General features: G+C 37.6%; 1 protein-coding gene across 13 annotated transcripts in view; it reads right to left on the reverse strand.

The window, feature by feature from the left end:
- The window catches only part of STAU1 (staufen double-stranded RNA binding protein 1), a 63925-nt gene that overhangs the window by 39096 nt on the left and 6822 nt on the right, over positions 1–18007 (reverse strand). For 5 of the 13 annotated variants that reach the window (XM_036321657.1, XM_036321655.1, XM_036321656.1 and 2 more), the window contains exons 2-5: positions 12498–12568; positions 5456–5744; positions 3715–3839; positions 357–513 (exon numbers count right to left, since the gene is read on the reverse strand). The exons of 2 other annotated variants lie outside the window; for them this stretch is intronic. In XM_036321657.1, coding sequence (XP_036177550.1) covers positions 357–513; positions 3715–3839; positions 5456–5660 — 487 coding nt within the window. In that variant the 5' untranslated portion in view covers positions 5661–5744; positions 12498–12568. Of the gene's footprint in view, positions 1–356; positions 514–3714; positions 3840–5455; positions 5745–12497; positions 12569–18007 lie in introns of those variants that run through there. 6 more of the 13 variants (XM_036321658.1, XM_036321659.1, XM_036321660.1 and 3 more) reach the window with 4 other exon arrangements.

Genomic DNA, 18007 nt, shown 5'->3' on the forward strand with positions numbered 1-18007 from the left:
TTATAATTACTATCAGCACACTGAATTGAAGTGATTCTAACTAAAACCTACATTCGTGGCAATCTGTACACTTATCAAGGGGGGGGGAATATACTTTCACTTAGCTTTTCTGAAATTTTAGTCATTGTTTGGTGACACCCCCACCTCCCATGAATGCTTCTCCAGACCATCAGGAATGGAGGGACCACAGATTGGGAACCACTACTATAGCGTTGGGATAAGCATTTGCCACTGGTAGTGCAGAATCTGTGCTTTCAAAAATCAACAAGTTAGTTAAGAAATAATTCATATACATACTAAATGGGTACCTCTAGACATACTTTTGAAAGGAACCTGTCTTGGCCCATGCATAATACCTGGATTCCTTCCTTCGCTACGAAAAGGGCGGACTATGGGTTTAGGAAATTTTGTTCCTTCCAAAGCTTTGGCAGCAGCTGTGTGTTGGGCTTTTTTAATACTAGTTCCTTCAGCTTCCCAGCGCTGATCTCCAAGTGTTAGCTGTACTGTAAACACCTACAAATGAAAATTGTGAGCTCTCAATTCATGAAACCTGCTGTTAGTTATAATGTCATTTGGACCTTGAACATATTTTATGTCATGGTTTAAAAGGCCTGGTCATTATATTGGTAATTTATCTCATCACCACCCTTTTTGGTTTTTATAAACACAAAAAGATACATATATGTGTGTGCGTGTATATATATACATATGTGTGTGTGTGTCTGTGTGTATATATTCATATATATATATATATATACACACACTCAAAATTTATTTATATATATAAAATAGCACTCCATGAAAAAACTATGCTTTAAAAGATGGGGGTACATACAGACATAGTAAAATGTTTTCTTATATATTAGACACATTATTTGGAAGTCATGCAAATAGATACTGTCTTCCAATTACTTCTCATGGAAGAAATTTAGCAAACTTGATTTAGATACATAACAGCATCTCATATAAATTAAGGTATTTGTTTTGATGTTGTATTGTGTTTGTGGACTCTTGCCTGAAAGCACAACCCCAGTAGGACAAAACTTGAATAAATGTGGAAATGTCAGCAGGTTCTAAAATGCTGCCTTTCACTTTCCTAAGATTGCACTATTCAGACGCTGCCTCCACTTTCAGAAGAAAAATCAGATTCACAGCGAGCAGAGCTAAAAAATGTTTCAGAATTCAATTTTAAGGAGGCATCCAAAACAGCTAATTTCGTTCTCAACAAATGGCCTCTTTTTTAAGTATAAAGGTAACTCCACTCCACTCTTAAAATTAGGTTATGTTAATGCTCTCAGTATTGAGTTAATACTGTCAGAAATGATGGCCCATCAGAGCACTGTGATTCATTAATTTTGGTGTCCAACTGAAGAATAACCTAAGAAGCTTGCTAAAATACACACCCTGAGAGATTTCCAATTAATAACATGAGGGACAACTGAACATGTCTAATTTTAATAAGTTCCAAAGTGATTTTGATGCACTCCAAAGTGAGACTCGCTACTTTGGAGCTTTATTCTCCTGATTTTATCACTGAATATAACTTTATTTTATTTAAAATAATTTATATGAGAAATTTTGACTTTAGTATGTCTAAGTCATTTCCGTTTGGTGCATAAAGGAAGGGGACGACTTGCCTTCATAGCCGATTTTTCTTATAGGCCTTAACTTTAGGATTCCCTCCGTGCACAGCTTCCACTAAAGGGGAAAAATGAAAGACTCCTTCATCCCCCTTGAAACATGGGGCTTCCTGTATTTATGCTGCAGTTCAAAAGGTTAGTTATTTAAGCACCAACAGCATGAACACAAACCCCTGGCTGGCCTGTGAAGTCTGAGCAGAAGCCTGCAATGCTGTGCAAGCCCTGGGTCATGACTGTGATTCTTTCATGGAAGACACTGAAGGGGAAACGCTAAAAAACAAAATTAAGAGTTAATTCCATTAACAGTCTTGCCTTTCTCCAGAACCTTACTCATCCAGTGTTGTTGTCACTCTGTTGCCTTCTGTGTGGAGGGGTGGTAGCAAGTCAGAATCTTAGTTTTTATAAAATGAAGTGTACACCAGACCTCTGACTTTCTAAATAGTCTAACAGTCAACTAGGAGGGAATAACTTTTCCTCTTTGAACGAGTTGTAAGTTTTTAAAAAATGCAGTTATAGCCCTAACCAGTTTGGCTCAGTGGATAGAGCGTCAGCCTGTGGACTGAAAGGTCCCAGGTTTGATTCCGGTCAAGGGCATGTACCTTGGTTGCGGGCACATCCCCAGTGGGGGGTGTGCAGGAGGCAGCTGATCAATGTTTCTAACTCTCTATCCCTCTCCCTTCCTCTTTCTGTGAAAAAGCAATAAAATATATTTTTTAAAAAATGCAGTTATAGATTGACCACACAGCCAAATTACTTAGAGTATTAAAGTTCAAGTAAGAAAGTACATATTTTAAAAATATCAAAATAGTTAATAAAGGGAATCCCAAAGTTAAGGTCTGCAAAAAAAATCCCGTATAAGAAACAGAACAGTTATAGAAAATGACTAATTGCCTGCTGAAAGTAAAGTAGCTTTTCAAAATATGCGTTAGAATAATGTTAAAACTAGCTTCATGTGAGTGGAAATCTGTTTTTCTTAAATACATAATTATTTAATAATAATAGCTACTATTTCTCAAGCATTTAGTAAGTGCCAGGCATTGTGCTTCATACTTTATCATATTCTCTCATTTAGTTTTTACAATAGACCTATTTGGTAGGTATTATTATTCCCATTTTACAGATGAGGAAACGGAGGTTCAAAAAAAGCAGTATCTTGCTTAATGTCACAAAACTAATAAGAAGCTAGGATTCAAACCCAATTCTGTCTAACGCCAAAGGCCATTTACCTAACCTATGCTATGGTTCCTAATTATGATAGTGGTTGGTGTTACTTTTAGTCAAATGAAAAGAGAAACTTATTATTATTTAAGGCTTCAGGTTTGCATGTCAACAAAAATGAGACATAAAGAGACAATTCATTAAAACTAGTATCAGAAACAGAAGGCTAAATTCCTTATCTCTCATACTGTAACTTCTCATACTATATCCTCTCATACTACACTGGCAACAGATAAAGCTAGATATGCAAACATTTAAGTTCCAAGATCTGCATTAGCAAGAATATTAAACAAGCTTAAAAAACTGAATTCCTGAACAAATAGTAAACATTTACATTATAGTCATTATTCATTCTCTAAGATAAGGGGAATGACAAGGATAACTGACACCAGAGACAATTCGAAAATACTTTGAGACCGATTCCTACCTCTCATCTTCAAACTTTTTACTTGATGGCTAATAAGTGGCAAAACTGATTTTCAGCTCACCCCTCTCCCGGCCCAGTCTAAGATATGCTTGTAAACGAGCAGGAAAGAAGCCAGAGGTAGGCTGTAGCCAGGAGGGCGAGAGCCTGGAAAACTCACAGGAAATCATTTGCAGGTGGTTGAGAATATGCTAATTGGAGCTTTAAAAGCAAAATGTCCTAAACAGAAATATATCTTTTATTTGACCCATTCTACAAGGATGAAAAAAGAAGCAACTTGCCAAAATCTGTATCTTTTCAATCTCTTTAAGACAACCACAGCAGTTTGAAAATACGTATTTTGAATCACAGCACCACTCACAACAGTATAAAAAAAGAGAGAAAACATTCCTGATGGGTTATAAATGCACAAGCAGCATGAACAATATTTACCTTACAGTGAGCTGGACCTTGCTCACGCAAAAGCTTATACTCAGGCTGAATCTTGTTGAAACGGGCTAACTCATTCACAAGACACATTGGGGTTTTCTCTTTGGGGTGTGCCATGCTAGAAGGAACTGAAAAATAACGTAAGAGCATTGAAGTCAAGTATATAGACTGCTGCTCTCCTATGGATATGAAAAAGACGGAAAACAAACTGAAGGTCTAAGGATTTAGAGTGGTAGTAATGCAAAACTGCAAACCACAATGGGGGCACATGTCTGAAGACAGCTGGAAACTTTTCTGAACCAGTTGAGGCCAGCTCACCTGGGAGAGGGTGTCTTCAAAAGAAAGAGAATAAGAAGTCAGGGGAATAACTAAACCATGGCAGGCAAGCAAGATCTGAAATCAGATGAAGCACAGCTATTATAACTAACCAAGAGAGTAACAAGGAGGTCTTTTGAGCAGACATACACTGGTTACGGCAACAGCTGTCAGCTGTATTCTAGTCGTTATTTCACAACACGCAACATGCCAACACCATTTCTCAAACAATAACTGTCATTTTCCACACACTTAACTTCTCATTCCAGGGTGTCCCCTAGTCTGATCTCCAGAGGCTGTCATCCTCAGATCTTAGCTAACTTTGAAAATTATATTAAGTTAAATAAAATGGCCTCAGTGGGCAGGAGCTTTACAAAGTCAATAGAATGCAGATATAAGACACATTAGAAGAAAAAGCAATAAATCACAGCGAACTGAAATAGTTGATGCCATTGCCTTTTAAGCCAGACTCAAATGGCAAATGTGGGTAAAAATGAATCTCTAGGATTATGACAAGTCAAGAATGCTATCTGGTGAGCCAGTCCAACGAAGTCTAGAGCCATACAGCTCAGAGTGGGACAAGCTAACACTCTAAGAATAGATTTACAAAGTAAAGGAAATAAAATAATGAAATGCAAAGGAAATTATCAGGTGTAAGGGGTAGAAAGGCACTTGTTACAAGGTGACTCTGGCATGGAGACACCATGCTCACACTCCACTTACTTGGTTTTGCCACTTTAGGGAGTGAGAGAGAGAATATTGTTTTTAGTTTTTTGGTTTTTTTATTCAGGTGTTTCTTTTCTAATCAATGAGCACATTTTTAGTTTCCTAATAATCAAATTTCAGTGCCTCTAAACTTATTTTCTTTTTATAAATCTCTGCTTCTTTGTTTAATCTCTAATTGGTCCTCACTAGGATTTCTAAACTACCTCTGGAATCTCAACTTAAACTTATTAAAAATAAAAATTAACAAATGCCAATGCACTCTTCTGCTTGCCAGTAAAGATGACTGCCCCCTTGCTTGGGATAAATTCTTAGAGACATACAAAAAGGGGCTTACAAGAGTTCTTTGTCAGTTCTGGGAAATAATTTTAAAAGCAGAATTTTCCCATACAACAATGACTATCCAAAGTGGAATTTACTGTTCAATTCTCTCTGCCAGCCACCACTTTACAACAGACTAGACATTATAGTTTAGTTTTCAATTCTCTTTTTTTACACTTTGAAAAAGTCTGTCAACCAAGGCCTCCATTCAACCCAATGCACAACCAAGTGTTTTATATCTGAGATAAAAAAGCTTGGGCAGCAATATTTTCCTCTTCTTAAAGGTAAATATGAGAGCTCCCTAGCTCTGCAATCTACTCAGATCAAAAAACAGGCTGAGAACACATTTGAAACAGAAGACACTTGGATTCATATGCTTGCTTACCTGCAGCTGCAATGGTGGGTGTAATAGATGCAGAGGGTAAAGCAGAGTTTTGAATAGGTCTACCTGCATTTTCAGAGGGCAGAGAGCTAGTAGAAGAAGGAATACTCATCAAAGGCTGTGAGAGAAGAGACTGGTTCTTGTTCAGTATTTGGCTCCCTGAGAGAGCAGCAGATGGGTTCTGAACTTGCACTTGAACTTGAGACATGGTCACTTTCAACAAAAGTGAACAACTGCAGGTAAACAGCTTTCAGTGCAGGTTAATTCAGTGCTATGAAGTCTAAAGTTCTACCTAAAAGTTGTAAGGGAAAGAAAATAAAAAGGTAAATTATAGAGGAGATATGTAATTGCCAATGTTCAGTCACAACTGGTGTCACCTTCTCAAGTATGAAAATAGCCCAATTTAGCATGTAGCTATGTCCATGTATTAGAACTGTTTCTCCTTGGTATACAAGAAGGTTCCTGGTTTTGTGACTTTCTCAGTGTTTTTAAATTACTTACAATACCCTTATGTTCTGCATGTTCATTTTATGAAGAAAATCAATAGGGTATCATAATATTTATTGGTGACTATTAAGAGTTATAAATTACAACTTATATTAAAAATGTTAAAATATGGAGAGGTTTTTCCATACTATATGGAATATAGTAAAAGTTCTGGCCTCAAAATTCTAGGAAGCTGAAAGCAAACTGGTTGTAACACCATTAATAGGTGAATGTAAATACTGCTTCCATTTAAGGGCAACGTGCTCAGATTGGCACCTTTAGAGCTTTCCTTTAGATTGACTGAAGAAAGAGAAGAATTCTCACTTCTGCTATTTCTTTTTATGATGATAAAAGATCAATTTGTTTTCCTAAGAGTTTTGTTTTGAGATGGTCTCAGTTACAGACCCCAAAGAAAACTGTTGCACTCACATCAATGCTTGACCCTGAGAAATCTGAATAGCAGAGAACATTCTATGGATTTGTACAACTAAAAGCAAAAATAGAGATGAAGAAGAAGAGAGGAACAGATTTCAGACTGGCAATTTTATTCCTGTGGCTGGTAAAGCCTCCTAGGGAAGCAGAGGAGATTGTTGACTGTATCGTCTAAATTTCAAAGGCATTCTTTCTAAATACACTGATTTCTCCACAAGTCCAAAATAAGGACAGTTCCGCTCATTTTCATGACCACCATTCAAAAAGCTGAAAATACTGAAGGCAAAAGTACTCAAAAAACTAACCAGTAGCAACAAAGAACAGAAAGCAGGAACCAGCAAACAAATGAGAAGTTTTATTAAAGAGTAATTGTTCATCACTTTTTTTTCCAAAGTCTCAAAAATGATTTTTAATGAAAGCTAGACCTCTAGAAAAAGATGAATGACCAGAACAATTAAGTTACTTGAGGATTCCTGGCATATTCTCTCTTGCTGAGAGCAAAAAGAACTGCAAACCTCAACCAAACCAAACCAAATCCAAAACCTCAGCTACAATATGACTTTGGATCACAGAGGCATAAACAGTACCCTATTCAACAAAATTGCCCAATATTGCAGTTATTTCTTGTTTACTTTTGGAATCAGAACCAAATAGCAGTTTCACTGAGGATCTAGATAATGATCTTAGCAGACAAGCTGCCAGTGTCAAGAAACAAGTCCAGAACCATTGTTTCATTGTTTTTATTTCCTTCAGTTGCCAAAATATATTTCTCTCTCAATCTTCCTCCTCCCTCTCTTATTCACCTCCTTCCTCTCCCTCTCTTTCTAAACCCTGTCTTGAGGGCATTTTTCTAGAAAAAGAAAGGTCATTTATAGTATACTCACAACACATCAGGGCACTACCTACAGGTCACAGGCCAAAAAGTAGCCAAAAGGCCATAGCTGGTTTGGCTCAGTGGATAGAGTGTCAGCCTGCAGACTGAAGGGTCCTGGGTTCGATTCCAGTCAAGGGCACATGCCCAGTAGGGTACATGCAGGAAGCAGCCAACCAAGACTCTCTTATCACTGACTAGAGGCCCGATGCATGGATTCGTGTACCGGTGGGGTCCCTCAGCCTGGCCTGCGACCTCTCGCAATAGGGGACCCCTCGGGGGATGTTGGACTGCTGGTTTCGGCTAGATCTCCTACAGGATCGGACTGAAACCGGCAGTCTACATCCCTCGAGGGATGTAGTAGTGCACAAAGTGGCAGGCGGCCCGGGAGGAGCCCGAGCACAGGCCGGGCACCACTCCCGCTCATCCTGGCCCCACTGTGACTGCCGCACGCTGTCCAGAGGGGCGAGGCAGGAGAGGCTCACACCACTGCAGCTGCGCTCGCCAGTCGTGAGCCTGGCTTCTGCAGCGCTCCAGCTGTGGGAGCGCACTGACCACCAGGGGGCAGCTCCTGCATTGAACGTCTGCCCCCTGGTGGTCAGTGCTTAGGGTTTTATATATATAGATGTTTCTACTTCTCTCTCCCTGTCCCTTCCTCTCTGAAATCAAAAATATATATTTTTTAAAAAGTAGCCAAAAGCAAGTGTTTGCTTCAGAGTCTACCCATACCCCAGAAGGAGCAATCCAACTCTGCTCTCCAACCCTGCTCTGGGTAACTCCTGAAAGTCTGAGACTTGAATGAATGACTTAAATTTAGAAAGGGAGGGGCCCAAAAGGATCTATTTTGGCGAATGCTATCTACAGCAGGCCCACTGCCAGCATTTCCATCACAGACAAAAATACATAGATTTTCTAGAAGTTGAGAAAGGGAACAAACTTTTAAGTAAAATGTCCCAAAAATGTTAAGCTCAAGTTCACCTGAAGTTATGTCTTTATAACAACTGGTTGAAAACAAGTAGTTCAAAACATAATAAAAAAAATTTTACTCTCCTAATAAGGCTGTGTACTTTACAAATTTTTAACTTCCAACACAAAAATCCAAAAAACAGTACTCATGTGCTAATAAATTTTTAGTCATTTGCTAATTTAACACTTCTATGTGTCTTCAGGCCTGAAAAGAGAATCTAAAGTAGTGGTTCTAAAGAGGGGTACATGTGACAGTATCTGGAGACATTATTTGGATGTAACAACTGGGGAACGTGGGGACCTACTGGTATCTAGTGGGTAGAGGGATCAAGGATGTTGTTTCAAGTATACATATACTAATCCACAAAATAAAATCTTACACTAATATAACAAGTAGCTTATATATTTTCTAATACAGAAAAAGAAAATCCCCTTTTCACCTCAAAGGCTCTAAAAAACTGATGCTAATATTTTACCCAAACAAATGCTCCTCTCCTAAAGAGAAGCCTGGCAGCTATCATAGTTATAAATGAGGAAAAATATATTGTTTATCCACATAATTCAAAGAACAAATAAAGCTTTTGACTATTGCTGTTTATATAGCTCATAGCAGCCTTCGGGGGAAACATGGAATTTGGATACATTACGTCTGTATAAATTTAGAACTTGGTGCTCAACAGTACTCTGTCCTGAAGATTAAATCCTTAACTGAAAACTTGTTTTTTCTTTTTAATCTATCTTTAAGAATTGTTTTCCACCATATAGATTAGGGACTCGAGAGATTAAAATACTTCGTTGGAGTTTTCTTGTAGAACATCAGTATTTTACACACAGTAAAATTAGGTTGAAAAGTTTGAAACACAAAGACTCCTCAGTTTTTCCCAGCACTGAAAATACCTTTGACTGTTAAGCCTGTGTTATGCTATTTCCCTGCCTCCTGCCTCCAGCACAGATGAGGGCCTTGGTCTTTTCCTATATGAAGAGTTTTAGACACCAACTCAGGAAAACACGTTTATTTTATTCTTAAATCCAGAATTTACGAAGCATATATCAGCACTATACCACAAAGAGGGGTGATATAACAGAATTATGGGTACGTCTTTTGAAAAGACTCCTAATTCCAAGCCTGTCCTCCTTGGCCCTGTCCCCTGCTCAACCCCTCCTGGGTCCTAACTTTGGCTTGGTAATACAAAAATCTTTTCAAAAAAACAGAGTCTCACCTTGGCTGGCAGCTTCCATTTTACAAGTGCCAAGTACTTTTTAATGCATTGTGGGAAGAGGAACAGGAACACATTAAATATTACTATAGCATTTTTAAAATAATCCATGATGTGCTAAAAAGTGATCAGACACAAAATGCATATTCTTCACTAAGCAGTGAATCTACCAAGACTAGGCTATACTGAGTACAATGTGAATGATTTAATACACAAGGCAGACCCTTCTAGAAACAGTTTACAGAACTATCTACAATAATGGTTTAGTCTTATTCACTCTCAACTAACATTGTTAAATCATTGTAGTGTGACATAACTGCTTTAACAAATATAGAACAACATCGTTTTTAATATCTAATTTTTAACTGGATTAACTTATAATTTATAATGAAGTATCTGTACTTTTGTGTAATCAACACATCATTGGCCATTATAATAAGTGATGTCTCCAAACAAGATGTGTTTAAAAAAGAAAAAAGAAAGAAGTCATCCTTATTCTAGACAAGATTTTAAGATAGCCACAAACATTTCACTACATATCTCCCCAATGAACTCCTTTATTAAATCTTGCGTGGTATGGAAAACACAGATACAAAGAAGTACTCCAGTTCCTTGCCATGATAAAGCACTTGGAGTATCAATAGCAAGTTTAGGATATACTCATTCAATATTCAACAGAAATTTATTAAGCATCTGCTACATGTGAACCCTTATATGTCAGATTGTACATTCTCCAGTGATAGAATCAATTTGTTAGTTTTCCTCAAAGATACAGAAGAGATTTTTTTTTTTTAAATATGTTTTTACTGATTTCAGAGAGGAAGGGAGAGGGAGAAAGAGATAGAAACATCAATGATGAGAGAGAATCATTGCAGAAGAGATGTTTAAGCAGCCAACTGTAAATCATCTGTTCTCTTTTAATTTTTGAGAAGCTCCATTCTCAGAGAAACTTTGTAAACAACATGGAAAAGTTAAGGAAGAAACCACTTTTCCTACAATAACCTTGAAATACGCCTAAAATACCTTTATTTCCAAGATATTTTTCTGATACATCTTTCTAGTTGTAATGTGCTTGTATGTTTTCTGCAAGTAAACTTACTCCCAACTTTACGCCCCACCCCAGCACCTGCCATTCCCTGCCCCTGGAAAACAGCAATTCATTGACTCCAATAATTATCCAAACATCTACAGACAGGGCATCCACAAGTATAGAAACATGACAATCACTACCATCATAAAAAATCATTTCCAAAGAGACAACGTCAAGCAAATAATGTCCAATAGCAGGCCCATATGTCAAATCACAATACTAAAAGGTTCTTTAATAGAAATAAGACCAAACTACTTAAAAAAAAGAGAGAGGAAAAAAAAGACCATTATGTACTTGGTACTCAAGAGGAAGACACAGGATAAGTAACCCTGATGAGACACAATCACCTAGAAGACAATAAAATCAGCCAAAAATAATGCCTGGAAATAATCCAGGCTGTTCAAGACCTTTGCATCCAATACAAGTGACTGAATGTGGCCCCTGTCTTACAGTTGGCCCAATGCCAACTGGGCAAGGGAGGATTTTCTTTCCACACAAATGTAACCATTGGGTGGTCCATTTAAAGAAACACTTCCTAAAAGAGAATTCATTATTAAATGTTCATCCTAGAACAACCATCACACCATACTGTGTACTAAAGAAAAACAAATTGCCTCTGCAACCTAACAAGCTGCAAATCTTACTTTCTTTTTTAGCTCTAAAACCTTATCAAGCTCCCCTCTCTTCTCTAGATAAATTCTTAAAAATAACTAAACTCAAACACATTATTTTTATAAACTGGAGGTGTTTTTAAAATCTAAACTTATAGAAACATAGAAAAATGTTTTAAACCAACCAAAATGAATATCTATAATATGCTAGAGATTTTTAAGAAGTACCTTGTGACATATTCTCAAATAAGGAGCTTGGTTCAACATAATAGTTAACTGGCTTTTCCTTTTAGAAAAGGGAAATTGTAGTCTGTAACCATGTGCCATCTACCTAGAAACAAACATGACTGCATTTACCATCATCTTCATGCAAAACAGACCAGTGCCAAGACCCAGTTTCTAAGAAACCAGCCTTGCTGCTAAGTAGCAACCAACAATTTTAAATTAAATCAGACTGAGTTGTGGCTTTCAGTTTTACTCCCAATTCAGATAGCAATTACGCATCCAACTTTTGGCAAGCCGCTGCCCAAAGCCTCAGTTTCCCCAAATCACTTTGTAATCGAGTATTTGACAAAGCCTCAGTCCTAGCAATCTGAGAGCTAAAACCCTGACGGTGTGATGTTATTCAGTTCTTTTGGGGGGGGGGGGCGGGGGGGGCGGGGGGAGGCATTATACAATGTCAGTATGATGAGTGTAAATCCATTCACTGAGCTTTGTACAAGTTCTCTAATTTCCTGATGCTTCAATTTCCTCATTCCAAAGGATGTTGGATTAATTTGTCCACTACTGCCACCTCAGATATATGGTATGATGATGTGCTTTCAATTCTTAGAAAGTGCTAAAAAAAACACAAAGTAGTATATTTTGCAGATAAAAGACTGTAAAATCCTAGGAGCACTCTTACAAAACTTTTTTGGTCTAAATGATCACAGCCAGTGGTAAACAGAATTTGAATCCTAACCCTATCTCATGATAGAAAACAAAGCTGAATTAGTTCCACAGGTTTGAAAAACAAGTTTAACATAAACAATCTGAGAAATCAAAGGCAAACTACAAAAGTTTCTATAAACAAGACACTTATTTGACGAATAATGTTAATGACTTCAGTAGTCAATTTTTACATCTCTACATTTAAAGTATATGGCAATGCCAGCTAGCGGGTTTTACATCTTGCCAACAATTTCCCCTGCATTTAATTGCTTTCTAATTAAAATCTCAAGAATAAAAAGAAATTCAAACTGTATAAAATCTCTTCTGTTTCTCTAATATTATAGCCAGAAGTAAATGTCATTTTCCACGTTAGTCACTGAAAATTTTAAAAATATTATGAATTATGAACAGGCCTGAAATTATAGAGCCAAATTATGTGTACCTTAAAAAGAGGTGCTCCAGGAACAATGCTGTTGTGGTTCAGGTCTGAGAGGTTATGTGGTTAGAAAACCCCTGGAAAATAAGAAATAATAATTTACAGAGGATATCTTTTTCTGAAAATGAATATATATAAATGGCTAACGTCTGGGGGAAATCTAAAACTTCCAAGTAGGGAAGTTTCCAAAAACATGATGTCCTGGATTGGCACACTCGAGTCTACAAAAGGCACGACTGCATAAACATGAACATAGGATACAGTAGAAATTTCCTTTTTGGTCTCAATTACTTTCTGATAAGAGAGCTGTGAATAACTAAGATTTACTTTTTTAAAGAAGGAACTGGACATCATATATTGCCTAATCACACAAGCCTGATTTTTAAACTGCTTAACTACTAGTATTTTATTTATAAATGTCCTTAAATGTCTATTAAGTCCATGTGCTTGGTGTGCAAATACAATTTAGACAGGAAATTTTACAAAATGTTATCTTACACATAAATACTCTTAGTTTAAATTGCAAAATACAAAAAAAGCACATTATATCTAGTAAATCCAAATCATAATCCTTCTTTAGGATTTTAAGTGACATAAGAGTTTAATTCTCAAACTCTCAGGTCTGCTTTATCTAGAGTTTTCCCACCTTTTAAATGGCAGGAGTTGGTAGCAAATAGAATTTCTCACTTTGAGATGCTTTTTGCATTTTTATGTCATTTATTTCTGCTCTGATCTTTATTATCTCCTTCCTTCTGCTCACTCTGGGATTTTCTTGTTGCTCTCTTTCTAATTCTTTGAGTTGTAGAGTTAGATGATTTACTACCATTTTTTCTTGTTTTTTGAGGTAGGCCTGTAGAACTATAAACTTCCCTCTCAGGACTGCTTTCATTGTGTCCCATAGGTTTTGGATTGTTGTGTTTTCATTGTCATTAGTTTCCAGGATGTTTTTAATTTCTTCTTTGATCTCATTGGTAACCCAATCAATATTTAATAACATGCTATTCGGCTTCCAAGTGTTTTGGATTGTTTTTATTGTAGTTTATTTCTAATATTACTGCATTGTGGTCTGAGAAGATGCTTGGTATGATTTCAATCTTCTTGAATTTGGGGAGACTTTGTTTGTGACCCAATATGTGGTCTATTTTTGAAAATGTCCCATGTGCACTTGAGAAGAACGTATATTCTGTAGCTTTGGGGTGAAATGTTCTGAAGATGTCTATTAAGTCCATCTGATCTAGTGAGTCATTTCGGATTGCTGTTTCTTTGCTGATTTTTTGTCTAGAGGATTTATCCAGTGATGTCAGTGGTGTATTAAAGTCCCCTACTATAATTGTATTGTTGTCGATCTCTCCCTTGCTATCTTCCAGGAGTTTTTTTATGTATTTGGGTGCTCCTACATTGGGTGCATATATGTTTATCAGGGTTATATCCTCTTGTTGTATCGTGCTTTTTGCATTTTTAGAACATAATTTTGCTCATTTCAATTTCTCACTGCTACTGTGACTTAATAAACAAAAAATAGCTGTTTACTGTCCAAATGATTTTAGAAATAAAATCAAGTGCTCTTGATTAGCTCTACAATATTTTAATAGCTCAAGCTCTTCTTTTTGTAGTATACTATAATAACAACTTTCCAATCTAGAACCATTTGTTCCATAATCTCACCCAATCAAAAACTAACATGAATGAAAAGTGGAAAAGGGCCCTAACCGGTTTGGCTCAGTGGATAGAGCGTCGGTCTGAGGACGCAAGGGTCCCAGGTTCGATACCGGTCAAGGGCATGTACCTTGGTTGCAGGCACATCCCCAGTGGGGAGTGTGCAGGAGGCAGCTGATTGATGTTCCTCTCTCATCGATGTTTCTAACTCTCTGTCCCTCTCCCTTCCTCTCTGTAAAAATCAATTAAAATATATTTTTTAAAAAAGTGGAAAAGGCCTCTGAGCAGCCCAAACAGATGTCTAAGACTCACCTAATTGAGTCCATGCCTTTTACCAATGGGGCTTTCCTCCATTCAAACCCATCTATAATCAACAATTATGGTAGATTTGATTATCTAGGTTTCTAGCCCAAAACAGAAGTTAAATAATTAGACTGCGAAAAAAGGAGCTGCTAAAGTCAGACGTAAGGAAAATAGTAAGAAACAACCGCCAACCACTCAAAGCAAAGTAAAAAGGAGAGAGGAGAAATATAACAGTCTGCAACCATTTGGATTCCAAACATCATTACACAACACAAGTGATGGCTGACATTCATATACACATTCACACTTCCATAAGTAAACATTTTTTTTAAATCCTCCAACTATTTTCAAATGATAATCCAAAACCATCATGCTTATTACCAATATATGCATACAGCACTTACTCCAAACAGCAGCAGAGAAGAAAGACTGTGGGTTAAACACAATTCCCTTTCTTTCCCACTCAAGAAACATACTAGATTCCAAGCGCATGAATTAAATTAATTGCTTTAGCCCTAGCCGGTTTTGCTCAGTGCATAGTGTCAGCCTTTGGACTGAAGGGTCCTGGGTTTGATTCCGGTCAAGGGCACATGCCTAGGTTGCGGGCTCGTCCCCAGTAGGGGACGTGCAGGAGGCAGCCAATCAATGATTCTCTTTCATCATTGATGTTTCTATTTCTTTCTCCATCTCCCTTCCTCTCTGAAATGAATTAAAATGTATTTAATTTTAAAATGTCATTGCTTTTTTCATTCCATAAATAATTATTGAACACCTACTATTTGTAGGCACTATTCTAGACATTGACAAGAGAGGAGCACACAAATAAGATATAGTCTCTGTCTTTGTAAACTTCACATTTGTATAGGAATAACCTTGAACCCAACACAAATTTAAGTAAATAATTCACAGTGGCATTTTAATTAGCAGTAACGAATCATTTATAATACACATCACCTCATAACTAAAGAAGACACAAGAGAATGTAAAAAATCTCTTGGCTACAAAATGCTGATTTAGGATAAGGGCCAACCAGCTAGCACATGGTTGCCTGGGTATGGTGGATAAAGCTCTTGATTGGGGGTCTGAGGTTTTGGGTCCCAAACTCTGGCGCTCAGATGAATAAATCCTGACCAAGTTACTCTTGTAGGCCTCAACCTTTTAATGATTTAAATGATATTACCTCCACCAATTTCATGATTAATAAAACAATAATCATATGAATCTTGAGTGAATGACTCGTAATGTAAATAAAATGTTATAAACTGACATGTCATACCAAAGTTAGCTGTTAAACATCACTTTTTAGGGTATACAGTAAATAATACATAAAATGATAATCACATTCAAAGCACACTAAGAAAGAAAAAAAATGTAGCAAACTTAAAAGAACCTCATCCTTCCAAAAAAAGTATTTTTTACTTTATTCTTTTTTTCATGTTTGGTGCTTATATTGATAAATTCTTAGTTAAAAGGGAAATTAGTAGCTAGTCTAAATGTTCCAGACTGTAAAGGTTCACTCTTTCACAAACCAGAATAAAACTTATTGACTTAAGTATATTTGACTGTCATCTAGGTAAAGGGTCATGGAGCCTTAATGAGCAGGTTGGTTAAATTGTGCAACAAAGAACATAAGCATCCAAGCATAATCAGACTTATTATTACATGTAAATTATCATCTTTCTGACAGAGGAAAGGACTGCCTAGCATTTTGTACAAAATCACAATGGCACCAGCAGACAATATTTCTATCAGGGAGGAATCTACAAAGGTAGAAAATTCATGCCTCAGTTAATTTTAATCTATCTAAAGCATGAACTTCAAAGAAGCAAAAATGTGTTTGGCTCAGTGGACAGAGCGTCAGCCTGCGGACTGAAGGGTCCCATGTTTGATTCCGGTCAAGGGCACGTACCTTGGTTACAGGTTCTCCGGCCCCGGTCGGGGTGTATGCAGGAGACAACCAATCGATGTATCTCTCTCATATCGATGTTTCTCTCTGTCTCTCCCTCTTCCTTCCACTCTCTCTAAAAATCAATGAAAAAATATCCTCGGCTGAGGATTAATAAAAAATAAAAAAGCAAAAACATGAGAATCAGACAAAATCTAATCCTATCTAATAAAGAGGTAATATGCAAGTTGACTATCACTCCAACACACAAGATGGCTGCCACAAGATGGCCAGCAGGGGAGGGCAGTTGGGAGGGACCAGGCCTGCAAGGGAGGGCAGTTGGAGTCGATCAGGCCTGCAAGGGAGGGCAGTTAGGGGTGACTGGGCTAGCAGAGTAGGGCAGTTGGAGGTGACCAGGCTGGCAGGAGAGGGCAGTTAGGGGCAACCAGGCCAGCAGGGGAAGGCAGTTAGGCATCAATCAGACTGGCAGGGGAGCAGTTAGGTGTTGATCAGGCTGGCTGACAGGCAGAAGCGATTAGAGGCAATCAGGCAGGCAGGTGAGTGGTTGGGAGCCAGCAGTCCTGTATTGTGAGAGGGATGTCCGACTGCCCTCGAGGGGCCCCAGATTGGAGAGGGTGCAGGCTGGGCTGAGGGACACACGCCCCCCATGCACAAATTTCCTGCACTAGGCCTCTAGTTAGATCATAAAGCTCATGCCTGAGGGGAGCCATTACAGTAACAATTTAAGTTATCTGCTCAATTCATCCCCAAAATAAACATATTTCCAACACCTTTTCATGATTAACTGGAGACACTCATATGTCATTATAGACATATAATGACAGAGTTACCTGAGTTAAGGTTAAACACAGAATGGAAACTCATATACCATCTCTCACTAAAACCCCAATCCAAAAGCAGATTTAATTTCATTGATCTAGCCTTTTAAGGCTAGCCATAAGAGATGACTACTACCTGGGTGGACAACCAAAGAGGCTTCTTATTCAGAAGATCACTGATTCAAAGAAATTGTTCAGGATGCAGTTCCACACCAAACAGAACATTACAGTAAGTATTCCTAATACCATCAGCCAGGAAATGGATGTCAGAAATGGCTGGGAAGCAAAAAGAGCAACAACCACCTAACCCTGTAAAGTTAACTAGAAGCTTATTTAACTCACTTCCAATTAAGCAGAATACTATACTTCTAAAGAAATTAATTTTCTGCCCTAGCTGGTTTGGCTCTGTGGATAAAGTATCAGCCTGCAGACTGAAGGGTCCCAGGTTCAGTTCCAGTCAAGGGCACATGCCCAGGTTGCAGGCTCAATCCCCAATGTGGGGTGTGCAGGAGGCAAGCAATAGATGACTCTCTCTCATCACTGATATTTCTCTCTCTCCCTCTCCCTTCCTCTCTGAAATAAAAAAAATATGTATTTTAAAAAACACTAATGTTCAAAAAAACAAAACAACAACAACAACAACAAAAACACTAATGTTCTTAGCAACAACCTGGTGTATATAGTTAATAAATCATTTTTTAACAAACTTCATGAAGGATTATAGCAATAATTTAGAGTAAAGCCTCCTTCAACACAAAAGGTTACCGAAACATCCTCCACCCCATTTACTAAGTACTCCCCAAACCTTTGAATCAGCTTAAAAATTTTAGTTT

The sequence above is a fragment of the Myotis myotis genome, unplaced genomic scaffold, assembly GCF_014108235.1.
Source record: "Myotis myotis isolate mMyoMyo1 unplaced genomic scaffold, mMyoMyo1.p scaffold_m19_p_9, whole genome shotgun sequence".
Classification (NCBI taxonomy): Eukaryota; Metazoa; Chordata; class Mammalia; order Chiroptera; family Vespertilionidae; genus Myotis; species Myotis myotis.